The sequence below is a fragment of the Ceratina calcarata genome, unplaced genomic scaffold, assembly GCF_001652005.2.
Source record: "Ceratina calcarata isolate Rehan_Ccalc_2016 unplaced genomic scaffold, ASM165200v1 scaffold554.2, whole genome shotgun sequence".
Classification (NCBI taxonomy): Eukaryota; Metazoa; Arthropoda; class Insecta; order Hymenoptera; family Apidae; genus Ceratina; species Ceratina calcarata.
In genome coordinates, this window is record NW_017176727.1 from 578,361 (window position 1) to 599,833 (window position 21,473).

General features: G+C 42.6%; 1 protein-coding gene and 1 long non-coding RNA gene across 11 annotated transcripts in view; one reads left to right on the forward strand and one right to left on the reverse strand.

Moving 5' to 3' along the window:
* Positions 1 to 6,876, reverse strand: part of LOC113464819 (uncharacterized) — an 82,403-nt gene extending 75,527 nt beyond the window's left edge. The window contains exon 1 of the long non-coding RNA XR_003389681.1: positions 6,730 to 6,876. This is a non-coding gene — a long non-coding RNA (uncharacterized LOC113464819). The remainder of the gene's footprint in view (positions 1 to 6,729) is intronic.
* Hr4 (nuclear hormone receptor 4) overlaps positions 1 to 21,473 on the forward strand; it is a 129,998-nt gene that overhangs the window by 88,045 nt on the left and 20,480 nt on the right. For 2 of the 10 annotated variants that reach the window (XM_026816997.1, XM_026817004.1), the window contains exon 1: positions 11,073 to 14,398. The exons of 3 other annotated variants lie outside the window; for them this stretch is intronic. In XM_026816997.1, the coding sequence (XP_026672798.1) occupies positions 14,359 to 14,398 (40 nt within the window). In that variant the 5' untranslated portion in view covers positions 11,073 to 14,358. Of the gene's footprint in view, positions 1 to 504; positions 4,315 to 7,017; positions 7,771 to 11,072; positions 14,399 to 21,473 lie in introns of those variants that run through there. 5 more of the 10 variants (XM_026817006.1, XM_026817007.1, XM_026817003.1 and 2 more) reach the window with 4 other exon arrangements.

Below are 21,473 nucleotides of genomic sequence, written 5' to 3' on the forward strand. Positions count from 1 at the left end.
ATTATACGTTTCGACGTTGAAAATCGATGGGACTAGGATTCGCGGCACGTTCAAGCGAGCGTTAGAAATCTGAAGAAAGTCTAAATAGGTACACGTCTCGCGATGAAAAGGGAAACGAACGAATAGAAGTGTCGTGTAGACGACGAAGCGGACGTTGAAGCCGGAATAAGATCGGTAGCACGAGAAGCGAAACTAAATGGAGCGACGATGAGAGGACGGACACGGACGCGACTTTCGATCTCGGTAGCGTGGAGTGGAATGGAGCGATGTGGCGTGGCGGATAGATAGCATGCAGATACAGTTTTTCCGCGAGAGCGGCGTGCGTAACGCTAAGCAATCGACTAGACTAGAGGCTTGTTGCAGAGCGGTGTTAGAGGTTCCCCTACTGGAGAACGTATAGTACAGCAACGCTGCCGTTTTACGAGGAGGGTTCTCTCTTCCACTTCCACAGTTCCTCCACCGCACGGCGCACGGGTTCCTCGTCGGTGAGCGCTGGTGCCCGTGGCCGCTGTCCCAGTCGTCGCCCTACTTTGTCGAAGCCAACTCAGCTCGACACTCGGTTTACACCTTTCCTACGAAAGACGAGAGAGAAACACGTCCACGTACACGCACGTGCACGTGCACACGCGCGACGCACGATTACGCATACATTCGTAGGGACGCGTACCTGCACGCACCTACCACGCACACACGCGTTCCGGCCACGCGAGAGTACAACAGTACGAGTACAAATCGAAGAAGGAACGCGTGACGGTGGAGGTGGTGCCGATGGTGGTGGATGTGATGGTGACAGTGATGGACGTTTTGCCGCAAACAGGAAGTGTCCCGCGCGAAAACTCGGCCCGTCCTTACCTTTACACGCCACGGAGCCACGTGCCTCAACCGGAAGTGCCACTGCGAACCAGTGAAACGGACCGTCCTACGACCTACGACAACCTGCTGCTCCGTGTTCCTCGATCGAGCGCAAACCCGGCGCTTCGCTCGCTGCCAACGACTGCCTATGATCGCGATTATCTCGAACACGGACTATTAATAAGGGGAACATTAAACCGAATAACGCGGCGCTGCATTTTCTAGAATTATCAGTGTCGGTTATCAACCTCTGAACCTAAATCGATCTGAATATTCCTGTGTCGCTCTGACCCGCGTCAACCGAAACTGACAGCTGACCCGTCGCGGCCGTTCGTCGCAGGACCATTCTGAACACGAATTCGAATACGAAATTTCCCGGTTCGAAGACGTGCGCAATACTGGAGATCGAATAAGTTCACCGTGAAGAAGTTCTAAGCGGGAAAACGATATCGCTATTCGCGGCATTCAGGAGAAAGTGTACAGGCTCATGAAACCGGAAGTGCCATCAACCGAGAATATTCAACACCATCGTTCTGTACCTTTCTCTCTCTTCTATGTAGCTCTCTGTCGGGTCGCGAAATGTTCGCATCGTTGATCGTACGTGCCCGCTCTTCTCGCGCGCGTGTCTTTTGATGATTTTCAAACTCGAAACTGCCCGAAGCTCCTTCTCGTCGTCGTTACTATCGTCAATGCACCAATTTGCACGAGTGACATAAAAAAAAAAGTACGAAACTGTTTTTTCAACGACTGATGAATCTTCCTCCTCGTTCGTCTGATCTCGAAAAACAAGCACCACTGCCAATAAGCGAATAAGTGTAATCGCCATCTTACTCTATTACTGTGATTTTATTATTTGTTTTATTGTATATCTCGCTTAAATCGAACGTGCTGTTGTTTGACGTCCACGGCCAAAGTCACCGACATCCTACGCATATACATACCAAGTGCGTTTTTTATCACGTTCACAGAGCATGCGCTCGAGGAACTCGCAACAGCCGTTTGAAAGGCGCGACCCTTGAAGACTGTGGAAAGGATCGACATCTCGTTTTGATTTTGTCTACACTGCCAACTCTGGTCTCTCCACAAGAAAAGAAGAAAGAGAAGAAGAGATTATACGATTCGTCCGCTCGCGATCAGGAATCGCACACTGCCAGAAGCGAAATTACGTGTCGGGGTCAGCCAAATTTGGTACATCCACCGGCTCCTACTCGTGCATTATTTCTAAAGATCCGTAAATCGCAACTTGAAACTGCCGATCGATACTACTCGGAGACATACGTATCCATTCCCTCGAATGTCATGGGACCGTTGGTCTTTTCATTATCAAACAGTTGGATAGCCGTTGCACGCATGCGATTGATTAGGAACACGTTCGAACCATCGGATCATCGTTCTGCGTAACAACGAAGCAACCGAGACGCGGTTTTAACGCAACAACTCGATTTATCATCTCCCGCGAAATCTAGCGTACAGATTTTCGCGCTCATGAACGGGAGAGCAAGCGAGCGGACTTCAAAATTATCGCGCGCCGCTTCCTGCGAAACGGGTCGCTAACGAATGGAACGGAAGGAAAAAAGCGAGCATCGTTACGTAATACCCGCTACATGGCTGCCATTTTGGTCCACACACACACGCACGCCTAAACGAGGTATACGCGTCGCGTTGTCGTCTAGCGTCTCCGTGAAAAACCGAACGACTATGGTGCAACATGCGTAGTAGACGCGATAGATAAGAAGTGTGACGATAATGCTAGAACGACAGAGGAGCGACACCACGCCCGGAAATCGGCGTGTGTTCACGCATACTAGTAAATAACACGCCCGCGTCAATCGAAAGTGTAACGAACTCTGCCGGGAATTTCGTTTACCCGTTAGACCGGCCGCATGATAGAGACACTGCTCAGCTATTTTCGAAAACGGTCGTCGTCGAACCAGGAACGACTATGCGTCGACTATGACAACTCAACGAGTGAACCTGCTTGAGAATCTTTTTTCTAGCTGCCAGTCTAGCGGATGGACATCGTGTAAAGCGAGTCGCGTTCCACTCTGCAGGACGTTTCGAAAGACGGTGTTCGAAATAGTGATATCGAGGGATAGATGAAGAGGAACGAGAGGAACGAGTAACGTTATCGGTTTTATTGCTGTGTTATTAGATTGTCTCGATTCGGTGCATTTCACGGGGAACGTGTTCGCTCCCGAATCCCCTGGACTATTAAACTGCGGCCGCCGATCGATAAACCTTATTCGATCGCCGACTAGTTTGACGCGTCGGACGATACTCGAGTACTAAACGTATAAGAAGATCGATAACCAATGATTGGAAACATCCAAAATCGATAGTCAACTCGCTATTTTTAATCAACGTGTTCAATTAATCTCCATCGTGTGTGATCGTATTTTTTTACTCGATCGCTCGTGCTGAATATATAGGTCAGCGTCGTATTCAGGCGACGGCGAAACAATCAAAAATAAGGCTGAAAAAACGACGTCGCAGTGTAACGCAGAGAAAAGACTAAAAAGCTGACCACGCTCTACACGTTGGGACACATACAAGTACACACTCGTTTTGGTTGTGTCAAAGGTACAAAAGGGACTTTTGCGTGGCAAACGAAGGAAACAAATAGGATGAACGGACCGTTATTGGTCACGATGCGGAGGAACCGGAAAGACGAGGACGTACTAGCGAGCGTTTTCTGCTAGGACAAAGGATAACCCAGTTTCACAGGCGAGCTCGCACGTGCAACTGGGTCGTGTGTCTTTGCACCATCGTCCTTTTCGGTAACCGCGCTCCGATTTTCTTCTACTTAAAGGGCTTCTGATACTGGGAGAAATTTCGCCGAGTGGAATCGTGTCGTTTGACTTAACATACTGCCACTTTATACGCATTTTCCGTGACGAACGAATTATTCGTTGATATTCAATAGACATATACAAACGCGCAAATTTGTTGCATTAACATAGATGGGTTTCGATCATTTATGAGAAACCCAAACGGAAGTCGTTGCTATATCTGTTCGATTTGACCCCGTGGGCTTCTTGATTGTGAAAAATCCGACTGTCAGTCGTATCGGGAGGCTTAGAACAGATGAGGAACAAGTGCACGTGTAAATACTTAAGAAAACGGACGAGACGCCGGAAACGCGTTGCTCACCGCGCGACCAGAACTTTCAACTAGACGAATTAAATCGAGAAGAGAGTGAGAACCTCGGTGATCTGTGTACTTCGTGTATGTGTGTCTCTATGTGCATCATATATTGCATATACATATATATAGATAAAACGTGTGGGTGCGCGCAACCAGTGATACGAACGCTGAAGTGATACGACGAACCCTTGATCGATAATTTTCACGTCGGCGACCTTGTTTAAGAAAAACGCGGGTCCTGAAGACCGGTTTTCTGGGGAGACTTCGTAACCTCGGCCGCCCCTTTTCGTGTTTTGGATGTATTAAACGGAAAAAGATGTAAGTTATAAATTCAGTGCCTTACGTCCTTAGTAAAATTCCTCTGAAGCTTTTCTGAATAAAGTATCATATATCTATGTATAAAGCTAGGCATTGTGTGGTAAGTTTATGGATGTTCGACAAATATTTCAATATTCGAAACACCAGTTCCAATTTTTATTCAACGTCGCGTATCGCTCATCGAACTATTTAGTTAGAAAATTATCATTGAGCTCGTGTGAGCAGTTCAATTGTCATAAGTTAAACGTTTATAGTGCGTCACTTTCTCCGTATACTAATTGGCGATGCGTTTGTGTGTGGCTATTCGAAAACGAGCAGGAAGGGAAGGATAACGATGTTCGTTGATGAATACAAATCATAGCATACAGGTTTTCGTGCAAGTCGAAAGGTCTAGGTCGTTCGACAGGTGACATATGCGTGTCTTCCTGCTTCACGAAATTTGTGTGAATTCGTTAAGCAAACGTACCATAACCGAAGGTTCTCTTTCTTTCAACACCCATCCCGGATCAGGAAACGCAGTTTCGAAGGCGAACGCACGACACCGTGTTCGTTCCAACGCTGATACAAGCGTTAAAGGATCCGAAAATAATTTTTTTTAGTGAGTTCTAGGAACCTTGAGGAGGCTACTAAAAGTAGGAAGACTCTTGTGTCCCATATTTCAATATTCTATCCGCGATTTATCGTATTAAAGTACAAATTTATTCATTGAAAAAAATGAAACGAGTTAAATGTTTGATAAATTCTTTCCTGACGTGACTGTCATATTGGGGAATAAAGAAAGGGGATAAATAATGTAAGAAACAAAGCATTAACGATCGATTTCATTGATTCATGAGTGAGCGTCGCCTTCAGGTTGCCTAAGGCTATTGTTTCTGTTTAATTGGCTGCTATCTATTCTCAGGATCATCGTAGATCAATTTGCACGATCGCTCGTTCACAGTAGGGCAGTACGATTTCTCTGTAATCTATAAATACGTGAGAGACCATAGCCGATACGTGTCGCGGTGTACGATCGCGACTACGTCGTACAATTGTTAGGCAAATGCACGGTGTAGGTACATGTTAAATGGACGGACGAACGGGTCTCTTATTAGTAGTTCAAGAACGTCGTGTTCAGACCTTTCCTTTTAATTACATAAAAAATCGAAGCAACGATTTCAATTGCGTCACGTGTGAACAAGTGCGAGATACAGTGGCCTTTGATAGATTAGTTTTTAATAACCCATCTTTGATACCGTTGTGTAATCATGGTAGTTTTTCATGCTCTTTGAATTTCAACGCGGGAATTCTTTGATGAGAACGAACTTCCGATCAAAATTCATGGCTACCAGGAATCGAGCGAAACCCAATTGCCCCATTTCAGTTGTCTTAATAATCCGCACGTTGCGAAGCTAAAATTAACAAAGTCCGACACGTATAAATGAAATGCGGGAAGTTAGAAGATAATAGCCGATAATGTTCCTAATATTATCGCTGCTTGATAAATTATTAAACGTAAAACATCGTTTTTCGTTAGCAATATACCGAACGTAAATATTTTTGCTAACACGTATGTTATGTTCGATGCTAATTGCAACATTATTCACCTAGGTTGCGCTATTTCCCATTCGTGAATACAAGGTCGCAAAACTGTGTACGTGAGTAAGCAGAACTTATATAAGCACCGCCAAGTGATTATTAAATCTGGCAGAACTAAAAAATGAAATATCTGTCTCGTCTTTTATTTTTGGCTTATCAACCGTTATTTGTTTTATCTCAAAGACAAAGAGCCTGATTCGGTGCAATTAATATTACAATAATCGACTTAAAATGATTGGAGATCTAATTATTCAACTTACAAGGGGAAACATTCCCACCCTTTCTGTACTTACAATTAGTACTTAGGAGATACGTGATTATTCTAGTGTTAAAGACACCGGTGAATAAAGGAGCACGCGGCACATGGCGGGAACTACAGAGTTGTGCAACCCCGGTTAAAGTTATTCTGGCGGATGAGCGCAGTAGCTGGTGATGTCCCTAACCTAGTCCAACCTCCTCGCCACTACTCGACGCGAGCCGTCTCCCAATGACGGTGAGCTTGGGACAGGTCGGGGCACACAAACGGCCGCACGAATGCAACGACGTTACGTGCACCCGGCCTGCTTGCTACACTCTAGTCGAATCGAATCATGCGTACTACGAACCACGGCCACGCCACCAATTATTCATCCGTACTTTTCAGACCGTGCCCTGACCTTTTCTTTCTACGTGTTAACGATCGCTTTTCTTAAACTAAATTTAAAAATCTCTCTCTCTCTCTCTCTCTCTCTCTCTCTTTCTCTCTCCATCGTTAATCAATAATTGACAAACTCCGGGACATGCGTTTGAAGTGTAATATAATTTTTAAGCAGTGCAACCAAACGTGTTATACTTTACCCTGTATTTAATAACACATTATTTTAATGGACATTTATAAGCAGTTTTCAAATGTCATACATTTTTATCCACGCTGTATCAGTAAGAAATGAGATTATTATTAATTTAGTCTTGAATTAATAGATTGATTATTTATACAGACTTCTTCTGGTGCCAAATATGTAATAAGTAAAATCGCTATCTTTGCTATTAATATTTTTAATTTTCACAGAATAATTAGTTATATTCAAATTATTTTAACTACACTAGAACTATCGATATATTTTTAATATGAACATTTTTCTCATTAGGAACTTCTGATTTTTACACTTTCTGAAGATTTTAAAAATCTCTGAACACTTGTCCTGCCTATCTTAAATTGTATATTCTTATAAATGCTTTATTTTGCATGAACATCCGTCGTTTTCTTATTGACCACAGGCAGCAAGAAACCTTATGCCGAAAGTCACCAAGCTTCTATTATACCGCGCTGGCACCGATTATAACCGGCTAGATCTCAGTCTCCTATAGAGGCCACGTGTGTAGAAAATAGATAACAACTAGCAGACTCGTCGCGACCTATGCCAATCGCAAACTAAATATACCAGCCAGTAATCGCGGCATTACGAACCACGAACTCCAATACGCGTTTCGTAGCATCTCGGATGCTGTTTCGGCGTGATTTCGCGTGGTTTGACGTCGTCGTCGCCGTCGTCGCATTCCACAGGCAGAAGTGCGTTTCAGTATCACGATGAACTTTAACGGAACGCGTTTGATGAACGATTAGAGAAATTAACCACGCGACGTGAAAATTACATATTGTACTGCCGTATTACGTTCTTGAAGAGCGTGAACACGCTAATAAGCGTTCGCGCACGGTTTTGCGGGAAAATGGGCTTACGAAGAACACCAGCCGTATTTCATCATCTAGGTGATCCGAGAAACCGCGCTCGAAGGCAAACCGATTTGTCGCGGCATTTCACTGGCTTCGCGTTTCGCGAAAAAAATTCGTAACGTTCGACCGGAATTGGGATCGGGATCGGCACACCATGAGAGAGAAACGTATGTACGCAGCATTTGTACATATCTGTATATGTTCTGAATAATACATCCGTTTGGCGCTCCGATGGTGATACGTCGCGCACTTTTGCACATGGAAGAAAAATGACTTAACGAGCGGTCGACCTTATTGTGATTCATTAACGAATGCAACAGGGCTGTGAGTCTTGCTGCGTGCCGCTACTGTTGCGACGGATTAGAACTAAAGACTTTATAATGCGAACTGACATGACGTAGGGACGAAAATAGCGACCGGGTTAAGCGGAGTGCTTCAAACACCGTTTGGTGACTCGGTGCAACGTTTAGAATAAAACAAGTATATGCGCGAGTGTGTCGAGTGTTCCAATGCAAATTATGTGACGGTGGTATTACTTGCAATTTTACATTTTAATCATATCTCGTACAATCAAATGAGACACATTTTAAATGCCTGAAATAAAGTTCCGTTTCTCGAATCAAGTAATAATTATATCAAGTAAATCAGTTATACTTCATATTAAATTTTATTGTTGCGAGAAATTGAAGCCAATTCTATAACGACATCTACGATTCTTCATGTACGTTTCACAACACGATGCATATGTTGTACAATTCTTAGACGATAAATGGACGAATGATTACATTCGCACGCACAATGGGAAAAGAAAATCTGTGAAAAATATTCGTGATGACGAACAAGAATGAAACGTGAACAAAAGCGCTTGTACCGTCGTTTGCTGAGACGGCGATCGGTTAAAGAGGATTCCGTGGTTAGATACTTGTTCACCGGCAGCATGAACGCACGCCGGGATAAATTACGACGACAGAAACGTCGCCGCACCATTGCGAAGATCCTTGCGTTCGGATGATGTCATTTGACCCTGACACGTGCAGTCACCAAGTACCGGTATTCGAATGCGAATAACGCCATTCGACGGGAGGAAACGCGTACTCGAAAGGTGCATGACACTGTACATGACTAGGTGCAAGGGGTGGAAAGGATCTAATGGTTCGTGTGAACATAATTACGAACCTTTTCGTTTCCTGTAGATTAGGACCGATTGCGATGGCACGGAGCTGCGAGCTTATCTTTGTGGAGAGATTGGATATTTAACAAAGTGCGAGGGTCATAGGTTAAATTAAATACCCAAACATAGGCTCGCGATGAATCATCTGATTTGACTAATATAACTTACAATTAGATTTAGCTGTTTATACGTAATAAAGTGATTTATATTTGAACTACTTGAACACCTTGCCACGATCGCGAAAAGAGCAGTGAAAAATTCAGTTTCTATTTGTTAGCCAAAGTGGAATTTATATCTGGCAGCGATCGTTCACTGAGGTCGATTCTCATGGTCGTCGACTGGCCTTATGGCTTCCAACTTGTTTGATCTCGCGAGAAGTTGTCGTTCCGACTGACATAACGCGAACCATCGAGCGAGATGGATCGTCTCCGATCGCGGAGGAAATTCCATCAAGATCACGGACTCTGTATCATACTCGATTAGACAAGAGGCTTTTAATGAACCGCGTCTAATGCATTTGGATGAATGCAACAAGTCTGAATAAGAAATATCGCATCGCACCGAGACAACATGTTTATTCCTCCGAAGAGATTTCTACAATAAGTACGAGAAAGAAAATATTATTCTTCGTTGGATGATGAATGAATGTTTGCAAAAGCGTATGCAAGCATCGACGAGTCTAACAATTGGATAAACTTGTAATTTTATGGAAAATATTTGAAATCTTCTGAGTGTCGTCCAAAAATACTCTTAAAATTAGAGAAATAGTCATCAACTAATTTTATAAACCATAAAAAATTTTCTATTCAACTCATTTTTCAATCAAAGAGGCGGACCCTTTCGATCTAAATATAAGAACGACATATTGTTAGAATTGATATTTGGCAAACAGCCTTTGGACAAGGAAACGAGAAGCGAACTGGTTACGCGTTATCGAAAATTATTTACCGAAACTGACCACTTTTGTTTGCGTACGGTTCTGCCAAGTTGTGGCAATTATGGCGCCAAGTGTCAGCGAGAAACGTGACCGAACGCCTGATATTACCCGAACCCTCTTGGAAGGAATAAAGTCTGTCGAGAGAAACAAAGCAAACGAAGTACGTGCTAAACTTCTATTTATACATATATGTAAAATGTAATCTTTTCAACCTATTTTCGACTACTCAATACTAATAAATGATTAGTAAAAGCGAAGACAAAAAGATGGAAAGAAAAACAAACTATAGATTATTACATGATCAATTAAGCAGCTTTTCTATAATAGTTTCAATTCTAGAAGAAAATACACAGTGAGGACTAAAGAGAAACAAGTATTTCGAAAACAGAACGGTCACGGTCATCAATAAGCGATCGCTGTTGCCCGGTGGTATTGAAACAGAGCGGAAAAACGCTCACCGTTTTCAATTATTATAGACAATAAGTCGTTATGTTATAAAGAGGTGAGATACGGTATCAGTGCGCGTCAACGAAAACAAGAAAAAATGTAATAGAACCGACGATCGATCCCCGGTATCCTTCACTATTTAAATCGATAATCGCAGTAACGGTCATTTCAATTTCGATTATCACCGATCAGCCCTCGGCTTGACTCGCGCGATGATGGTCCAGAGACTCACTTCTTAAATACGATTTTTTTAGAGTTTTTCTCATCAAGTTCAGAACTAGAATCGTCGCGCGCGATTCGCCGCGTCGCGCCGACGCAGCTGCGATATCAATGCTCGAGGAAATTGCATCGGGTTAAAGGCCAAAAGGCTACGAGATTCGAGGAGCGTCTTCGAGACGGCTCGGGTGTGTACGCGCGCGTGCGTGTACACGTTGCAACCACACGGACGATATGCATGTGCACCAACACAAAGGCGTTGGTGCATGCCTGCCGGTGTGATTGACATCGGTAAGTATGCCATGGCCGACTGCTCGCAACGTGCTGGTACGAACGACTGCTACAGCGCACTGCCCACACTATGCCACGTACTTACGAATACGTCGTCGGTCGCGGAGCCGCTGTAATCGTCTAGTACAGACTTAGAAACATTTTGCCCAACCACGGTGCCATTGTCAGGCGACGATGCGTACAATCTTAGGCAAAATGTACCGCTCGCTGGTCAAATCAGTTCAGAACACTTTAAATTTGTTTCAATTACAAAGAATCAGAAGTCAATCAAACTTTCGTAATAAAATCTTTATATTTGAAAATCGAACGATTGATCTAATCGGTAACTATATGTATGTGAAATTTAGAAATTGAGAAAACTGCTGTAGCTACTAATAATAGAGTCTTTGTTTTATGTTGCGATTCTTTGTTGCGATTATTCGCAATTAAGCGAATCGCAGTTTTGACATATAGTAAAATGAGGAAATTGAGTAAGCTTTTACATTTATTGCCTTGATCGCAGAGACGTTAAGTTCCCGAGCACCTCGGGCCTCGAACATTATCTCAAAACAATGTGGAAGCTATGTTTCGGGTCCATATATAAAATCAAAATTAGTGCCAAGAGACGTGACAGCTGAAGTTTAAATGACACATGCCCAGGATCTATTTTTAAATTATTTTTCAGCCGACCAATTACTTTATACTTCTTATACGTACGAGATTCAATTTTGTCCGGGCATCGGTTAAACGGATATTAATCTCTCGGAAGTAGATAAGGGAAGATAGTAGTAGTCAACTTTTCATATCTATTATTTCGATGTCTATTCTTGTCTGATTTGGTTTTCACTTCGCTTTTTTCGATTATGCGAGAGAAATGATTACTTCTGAGAAATATATGTAGTTTCACGATTTATTTAGAAAACGTGCCGATAAATATGACACGAGTGGTAAGGGATGTTGAAAAACCCAATCTATTTCGCTCAAAAAAGATATCACAGAGGCGAGATCGATATCGGTATCAAGCATGCCTGCCGTTCACTCGGTGCAAAGTCTACTGCAATATTGTATGAAATTTAAATTCCTCTACGCACTTCGCGATCATTGCGAGCCGGTTTACGTAGCCGACATTCCTACGCATGAACTTACTATACGCGTGCGGTTAAAATGTAAAAGTTCATCATTCACCCAGTGTTACTTCACAACCTGCGGTGCGCCGATTAATTCGCGATACTGACGAACATTCATCGAAAAAGACTTTCGACCTGCGTCAATCGATTCGTGACGATTCAAATTACACATATCAGGTGCGAAACTAGAAAAAGTATCGACAGGCAAGTATGCATGTGCTTCCATTAAAACATTCATTGATCAGATTTTATGAATTGAACTTTGTTTGATAAAGAATACGTACGTTCTCGGTGTAGTCGTCACACCTGTAAGTTTTATTTATTCAGCTGTACAAAATCTAGTCAAAATGTATCAAACTCAATAGTCATTGTAGGGGGTGTCGCTGACAAATATGTAACGTATGTGTAGCTAGCAAATTTTTTCACGGCTGAATGCAGCGAAAGGCGAACAGCAGTAACGTGTCACGCGTGACGTAATGTAACCCTGTTCCACGAAGGACACAGTTTTCACCAGTTTCGATCTTCCTGTAAGATGGTATCGTTGCGGGCCGAAAACCGGTATCCGAAAACTGCGCGGGCGCCCGAAATCGCCGAAGCCAGAGGAGCAAGGAGGGAAGGAAGACGCAGAAGGAGGATTCGATGTCATGTACACGCGATGGCGACGTTCCACCGCAAGGTCCCCTCGCTACTTTTACTTTCGACGAATACACTCGCTTGATCAGAAAAAGAAAGAAGGACCTATAGAGAAGAAGAAACGAGACCGGCATAAAAATTTTCATCCCAGACACTTTCATTACTGCTTTCTTATCGGTTACGAGTGAAACACCGAATAGCCGTTACAAGTTTCTTATACACACGTGTTTATATATGTATACACGAGATCTTTCATCCTGGATCTAAAGATGCGTGCGACAAAGCAGGATCGGTCACACGTATTCATTATCGAGCCGCTCATCGTGCGCGGTCGTCCCGGTTCGATCGAAAGTGAAATCGAAACAAGAAGAAAAGGTTGACTCGCGAGATAAATGCCGTGCTTCGTACTTCTCCGTTCTTTATTTGGGGTTCGATTTTTTCCCTCGTTACGAACACGCATGCACACGTAGATGGCTAAACGTACATACGCGAGAACACTTATATAACATGCGTGTGCAAATGTGGTTAATCGACGATTTTGCTCTTCCGCGTCGATAAATAGGTATCGTAACCGGGGCCAGATTTTTCACGAGCCGATGAAATCGCGAGAAGGGGAATTAATTACATTTTCCCGCCGAGCTAGTTTGTTAACAGACCCAATCGCGGTTTCTTGTCTCAATCATTAATCGGGCTTCTTTTCGAACTTCACGTTCCCCTTCATCAGTCTACCATCGAACGCTTCTCCAGTGAAAGTTCTCGGTCAAGAAGATTTCGATGATTTTTCATATCCCAAAAACATTGAATTCATCTTATAATTCATTCAATTCAAGGACCACTCACAATTATTTAAAATGTTGAATAGAACCCGTATGATATAATGTCTCATTAGTGCAAATATTCTTCATTTCTTTAGTATACGCATTGCTTGCCACCATCAGTGTAAGAATTAGTATTACAGTAATGTAATATAGTAATTGAAGAAAGAATAATACAGCAATATCATATGTTTAAATTTAATGATGTGCTTAATTATATTTAGTTTTTTCATCTTCTGCATCGAAAGAAATCATTCAATAATTATTGAAATTCGCATTTTCATAATATAATCGATACGTTAAAGTCTGGAAACAACATATATATGTATATTAACGAAACATTTTGATCCGATTCTCCCGATCTCATGATCTTGCGATTCTCCGGCAAACTCGAGCTGGCTATCACGGTTAACTTTGAGGAGAGTGAAAGTTCCCGCGTGTACACGCGTCGAGTTTTTGGCATTGCATGTTTGGATTGGAGGGCCTCGGCTGGTATCGAGGTCACTGGTGCCACCACCACCACTTCCATCCAAACCACCGTGGATCTACAACTCCTCGGTGGCTCGCGTGGCCCGCACAACCGAATGCCCCAAAAACTTTGGGCTGTGCGAGGCGTTCACTTCGGCTCCTCCGCGCTCTTAGGTCGCTCTTTGCGTGCCGCCTTCTTCCGGCCTTCCATATCGTCGTACTTCCACTGCATCGTGTACCGCAAATTCGATGAACACTCGTGAAAGTGACTCGTGCCAAAATCATTTTAAAAGCGAGACCCGTCATTATGAGCCGTACAGTGAGATCTCGATTTCGAATAAAAATCCTCAAGACTCCTACCGCGGTAAATCGTCGCCATGAATTCGTTGGACGATCGTGAAAGTGAACTGTGTTAAAATTTTCTTTTAAGAGTAAAGAAAGCTGCAACGATGAATCGTGCAGTATCGTCGGAGTCCCGATTTCGTACGACGATAGTCGAGATTCGATTAAACAACTCATTTTTAATCGTGAAAAACGCTGGGGAACTGTGACGTATGTTTAACCTTATGGAACGTTGTGGAACGATCGAGGATCAATTGATACCGTGACGAGCATAGAAGAGATTTGGATATTGCAATTTTTTGAAGTTTTGCTCTCAACTGTGACATACCATGTGCGCGAAGATGAGTGTTCTACAAGGTCGTCACATAGGTAGGAATCTTATTATAACTTGATCGCATAAAATCACGTTGGTCGCGTCCAAGTCGTTAAGAGTATCTGTAGAATATTTTTAACCCTTTCGGAGCTGGTGCGCATATACCGTGGGCACGAGTAATTTAATATCCAATATTCACGGATAATATCATCGACTCTTCACAAATCGATAAAAGTTTTCGACTTCTTAAATTATGATCAGCCAAAGATTTGCAACCTTTTATAAATTGTTTAAACGCAGACTCGACTGTAATTTTACTACTGTTTTTTGAAGGGAGATTCGCGGAATCGGTTCGCGAGGTGCAACCAGATTGTCAACGTCCTCCCGGTCAATAACACCGCAACGCGATTTCACAATTGCACGCTTCGCTAATTGCAAATCGCAGTTGCGACGCGATCACGAGTATCAACGACGCGGTATCGTCGAACAAATGAAATAAAAATTGTTCGACTATACGAGTCTAAAAACGAATCGTTCATTACGTAACATACAAACGGTCTACTGTACAATCTGATCATTATTTTAAAACTCGATGAATCGTCGAAAGACCGAACGTTTCGCCGATCAAAGATGCAAAGATTGTTGGGCGAAATTTTAAAGGAACACCAGATTTCAGGCGCTATTGATTGCGCAATGTATAGAAACCTGGAACAGTAATAACGTGGGGGCTTCGCAACAACGTGGACTTTTGCTCCAAATTGCGACAGTTCTATCGGGGGGAACTTCGCGTTGCGCTCGTTCGTTTCGTAACGCGGGTGAACTTCACGCGCATTACTTTGCACCAAGCCATCAGGATTTTTACGTCTACGGGAATATTTCTTCGGGCTTCCTGCTGTTTCGACACCTCGAACGTACCTACATAACGTCCGTGTTGCAAAAGCAATTATGCGCTGATCCGACGAAATCGTTCGATCCGTGCGACGAAGTAGTTGGTCATGGCCAATGAAGAATTTCGGTATACATAAACTCATACGAGGAACTTTATCTACTTAATAGATTTAAGTGGTACGACGAATTTTACTTATCAATGGTAATTTTGTTAATGTAGTAGCGTCACGCTGCAAAATTATATAATCCAATGCCAATGTCATATATAAAATAAAAAACTTTAACTAACAAAGATTGATCGTACGAGAAACACATCTCTGTTTTAACCATAAGACTCGATCAACGTTCGACTTCGGCCAGACTTCCTTGTTTCTTGCGAAACCACGTTATTCGCTTAAAGTAAATCAGGCGGGTCGCTTCCGGCGATTCGACAGTGCCCTATAGAAAACTATCATTAGTCCGGGTGTACGTATAGCTACATCGTACAAATACAAGAAAGTTTGGCTGAAAGTGATGAGCAATGACAGAGTGAACGGATTTCGCCGTTTCCACGAGCGACTCCGTCGACTTATGACACAACACGGCAGAGCTTGCCGTAGGAAAGTAAGGTAAGGCCAGTGGTATAATAGAAACTTTCACTGCGGAGGTTCAACGTACCGAACTCTCACTAGCCGTTCTCACTGGTTGCCCGACTCACGAGCATCCGAGAGACACGATTCCTGTCCCTCTGCCTCGTCGCTTCCTCTTTCCCTCTCTCTTTTTCTCGTCTCCCCTACCTACTATTTTGCTCTCTCGTGCGCGTCACGTAAAACCGAGATCTTATTTGACGAATGCTCGACTCGTCGCATCGTTCAAGATCTTCGAAAGGGATTTCTATTGTCAAACGAGTGACAAGCCAAACGCTCGTCAAATCGCTTTTTAGAAAATATCTGCCTCGCAACGAGGTTATTATGTACATAAATACATATATCGAAGCACAGTTGATCACGAAAATACTCGGCTATCTTATATGCTAGTACATGCAAGAGTGTATTAATAAGATTGAGAAGTTCAGTGCCAATCGATACAAGACGTTACAGTGGGATTGCTTCTTGATCAATTCCAGCAAGCATATTCCCTCTTGCCTCTAATGACGAACGTTACCGGCTACCTATTGTCGTTAATACGTGCGCGAAGAACTCTCTTACCCAGATAATGCCATTTCCTTGCTCCCGCGAGCAATTCAGCTTGTCGGAGATAACGCGATACACTCGAGGAAGTGGAGTTTCTCGTGTTCCTCTTTGTCTCTCCCTCTCGTTCCATCTCACGGTCTTCGTTCCTCCGAGCAAAAAAGAAAGTTCGGTAAACGTGGCGAGATCGAGGATCCTCTTTTTGCGGCACTCGGAAGGAGCGCAGACTCCTTGAAAACGAGGCATTCAACGAAACCCTTTTTTTATGCAAGATTTTGATTCGTTTTCTACGATAAAAATTTTGCGGGCTCGTCGACACAAAAGAGAGAGCGCGGTACGAAAGTAAAATTAGTATTCCCGCACAGATATACCGTTACGAGAGCATCGTTTTACTTCCTCCGATAAGTCGATTTAAAGGTGGACGCGTTAAAACGGGGTTTCACATCCGCGAGGACTCGCCTCGATAAGCGATAAGTCCCAGGTTTTTCGAATAACGGTACCTACCAGCGCCGCGATAATGCACGCAAGCCTCGTCGCTGCTCGACTTTTCACACATTCCGATTTCTCCCTCACAGTCAACCACCGGTCACGTTATATAAGTTATTCTATAATCATCTGAACGCATTGCGATAACGAAAATTGCGTGTCCTAATCGTCTGCGTAATTTACTGCGTACAATAACTCTATTTGTACTGTTACTACGTATTTCGCTTGTAATTAACAACTCTTTATCCGAGCACACGAACTATAAATTTGTTTGAAAAATTTATTTAAATAAAAGACAACAAATTTCTTCGTCTGATTCAAGTTTCGAACAAATTAAATGTTAACAAGTATTTTTCGACTTCTTCGAATTTAGCTTGAGATCTAGCAATAAATTGACAATCTTTAGCTAAACTTTCTCCGCCTCGATGTAAAATTTTGACTCTCAACGATCGCGTTCATCGCTTGAGAACTCATCAATTCCACAGTTACCCTTCTAAATCATGGACCCGGAGAAATTTCTTGGCCATGTCGTCGCGTCGCGTTTCGAGGTGGGCATGACTTTACCGGGGACTTATTATCATTGTCAAGTAGATTCGTTTCTCGAAGCACGACGGAGAAGCGAAAGCCAATCGCGAAGCCGGCCGGAGCCGCGCGAACGGGAGTTCAGCTAGCCGAGGACAGAAAAAGGAAGAGAGGTCTCCGCGCAGCGCAGGAGAAACAGAGAGTCTATAGTCAGACACGCGATTAGAGTAGGGAGTAGTGTAGTAGATCTAGGATGTCATGGCGTGGGAGAGTCACTTTCACCATCGGCGGCCCCTATAGCGGTAAAGTCTGTCCGTAGTACATGAAATTACGCGACTACGTTCCACGATGATGGTACTAATCCAACGGAAATACGTGTCAGGCAGAAATCATCAGATTTATATATAACCGGTGTCGAGAAATTCGTTAAAATTCTACTTTTTTACAGTGACACAGTGAAGAAGATTTTTCATCCACTTCGATTAACAAATGCAAAAAAATCACCAAGTAATAATTATATACATACGATATAATTTAATAGTAGGCGATTTATAGTACTGCTTTAATCTAACAATGCACACAAAACTTTGTACAGTAATTTGAAATCTGATTTAAATCAAAGAAACCATGAGACGAAATGATCTTTGCCGTGATTCCGGACTTGGTGTATGGCATTAAAGATTTTGTTTGCTTTCGATTAATTATTGAGGCGTTCCGTTTACCCGGCACGCGACACGCCGCGTAACCTGCTTCCTGTTACGATAGTTATCGCGTCGTATACGGAAATAGATTTACGAAAATAATTACATACACTATTTACGAGACACGCGAAAAAATATATCGATATCGGGATTGCACGGAGGTAGGGGAGAAATGTAAGCGAATGCCCAGAAACCGTAGTCGTTCGCGAGCGGCATTTTTACTTTCCTGTTATGTAAAACAAAATCTCTAACCTTTCATTCGGTTACATAACTATTGAACCATACTTGTACATATAACAGACCTAGCATAAGTAATTTCCATGCATACTTCACGACGTCGTGTCGTTGTATTTGAAGATTAGTTAGCATTCAACATTTAATTTACAATTGACATATTAAATTGATACTCTCTCAATTGATTTTAACATGAAATTCGGATGGAGTCCGGCCGATCAGACAAGTAATTTCTGGAATAAAATTTACCGACCTGTCTGGTCGGTACACACCTAAACCGTGATAATGACGCGTTACACAACTTTCCAATTATCGAGAACGTCCGACGTTCAATTAAAAACCACTCGCAAGCAGGCGACGAAAACTGGTGACGAAAAGAGGAAGAAAGGAAAAAAAAAAAACGATATCTGAAATGCTCTCGCGATCTCTCCTCCTGCTTGCAACTCTGCCGCGTTTAATGAAGCAAATACCACGAGTATCGGGGTAAAGCGCGAACCTCGAAAAAGCTTGGCCGAGATAGCGAGAAGCTTGCGTGGCTTTGTGCCCGGCACGAACGCGCTTACACACATGCATTCCGTGTACACTACCCTCCATAAGTATTCAAGCAGTTATTAAAGAAGATCGTGCTTTTGCGATACATTAGTAAACGGGTCTAACAATAAAGAAAACGATTTCCTTATCAAAATTAATTAAGTGAAGGTTCTGCTATCGCAATTGATTGAATTATCCTATGATTCTCTCATCAGTAATGTAAATTGTGGTTCTAATTTATTACTGGACTTACTAGCTGAGACTTGATATCTAAAGATATTTCAGATATTGCTTCATTTCTATCAGTAAAAGAAACAATTCGTCATTTTTGTCAATAATGGAATTGGTGTTATGGCGTTTAATGTTATGAAATTTCTGTCTCACAATGCTGGTTGTCAGAAGTGTCCTAATTTCGTTTAGAGTTTCGAATAAATAATAAAGATTTTGAGAAACTGAGAATGACGTTCGTACATACTTATGAAGGTTAATGTACACAACAAGATCGCCGACGGCCTCTCAAGAAGAGACCGTAGGTTAGTGCATTGGCTGCACTTTCCGTCTCGCTGTGTGTGCATGTGCACGCCACAGCGGCGTCGGTCGTGTGCATGCAGTGGTTACGCAAGAATAGCATCGTGTGTGAGACTGCTGACCCACATACGCCAGGGAGCAAGGACCCCGCTGCATCCGCGTGTGTGTGTATAAACGCGCTAGCGCACGCGCACCCCTGCACGCCGTGGATGCGCTTCCTCTGTACCTGTATTGGTGCATGTATCCGCCATCTGGCGTTGCACATGATCAACCATCGCACACAGTCGCCCACGTGGCTGTGCCGTGAGATACAGCTAAGTCTAAGCAACGTTCACAACGTGCATAATCATCCCCCCCGATGCCAATCCGACGCGAATACTTTATAAACCCGACCGGCTATTGTGATTTTGCTACATTTAAAATTATTTCTGATGCTTCTAGGATTTTCGATCATGATCAGATAGCTACTTCTCTTTATTTATATAATTATATATTTATATAATTCTTGTGTTTACTATGAATGCGAAATACACAAGAATAGCTGCACCCTAATTATCGATATATCATATAATTCTTGTACTCACGTTGAATACCGGACGGATAGCGCGCTTCCGCAATAAATAGGACGGATAGATGACAGGAATCAATATTTCGCGTTAAATTGCTGCGTTCTTGAGCACCGGTGGGCAGGTATTTTATCCAAGCGAAACACGATTAGGCGCACTTGCACGCCTTCGCGCGTCTAATCTCTACACGTAATCGCCTGTAATCGTTTTTCCTCTTGTTCTTTTCTCTCTTTGAATCGATATAAATACATTGTTATTAATCGCTAAATACATGTAAATATCGAATCATGAAAACGAAATTAAAGGAAGTTCTTTATTAGAATGTGTGTGCGAATATTGTCCATGCAATGTCGTACAAGACGTTGAAAAAATCGCGGATGAAGAGAAGAGAAATCATTTGAACTATAAGAACACTTGACGCGACAGAGAAAGTTGTTCCACGATTTTACGACTGACGATTATTTACTTTGCCTTTAAGCTTGACAGTAAGGAACTTCGCGCAACTGTATAAGTCAGTCAGTGGGTGTGAATGATCGGTATCTGATGTGCGTAAATTTAAGCTTCCAGAAAGCGAAAGATTAAACAGGTGAAGTTGGAAATAAATTGAGAAACACGATCTCTGGAATGAGTTACTTGCATTATGCATATGTACGTAGTTATTGTAATTTTATATCCACGCAGTTTTCCGATAAAAAATTCAGGAAAGAATTAAATGAATCATATATGCAAACATGCATAGTTGCATAGACAAGCAGTCGCTTACGATTGGTCTGTACCCATTCGCGACATCGTTTATTAAAACGACCCATGGCATGTCATAGACCATTCCTCTCAAGTATATACAACTGCGAAACTGGCTCTCCCCTTGGCCGACCATTAATTATAAACAGTCGGCGCACAGTGATAAGACGCGATATATCATTATCAAGACGCCCTGGGCGACGGGTATTATTAACCCTTTCTATCATGGATTCTTTTTACAAATAATTCATTTTAATATCGCTTGCAGTAACGACATGAAAAATTGTAATTGTCTTATTCTTACTATGATTAAACAAAGCCACACCGAAGTTCTCATTGGCCGATCGCGATTCCAAGAGCTAACTGAGCGTGATATTAATATTACATGATAGATTGGAATTATTGAATCGATAGCATTTTGCGCGTCAGTTCGCTCAAAGATACTGCCATGCAACGATCCAATTGTATGCTATTGGCTAAAGAGAGGTTAATGGCGAACTATGTATTTGTTGTAACGCGAACGCGTGTGTCCGGTACACGTACTTTCACGTTCAGTACGTTCTCTTTACGATAGCCAATATCCTCAACAGCGAGATGACTTCGATCGCTGTGATTGAGAAGCCTCTACGAATTTGAGTCAAATATACTTCGAACCTTAAATCAAAGGCTGATGTCTGACAGAAAGTTGAATAATAATTTGTAAGAATGTCATTCTTTTATAAAATGTATAGCGATTTTTATTCACGTAAAAGTTCTATCCTAAAA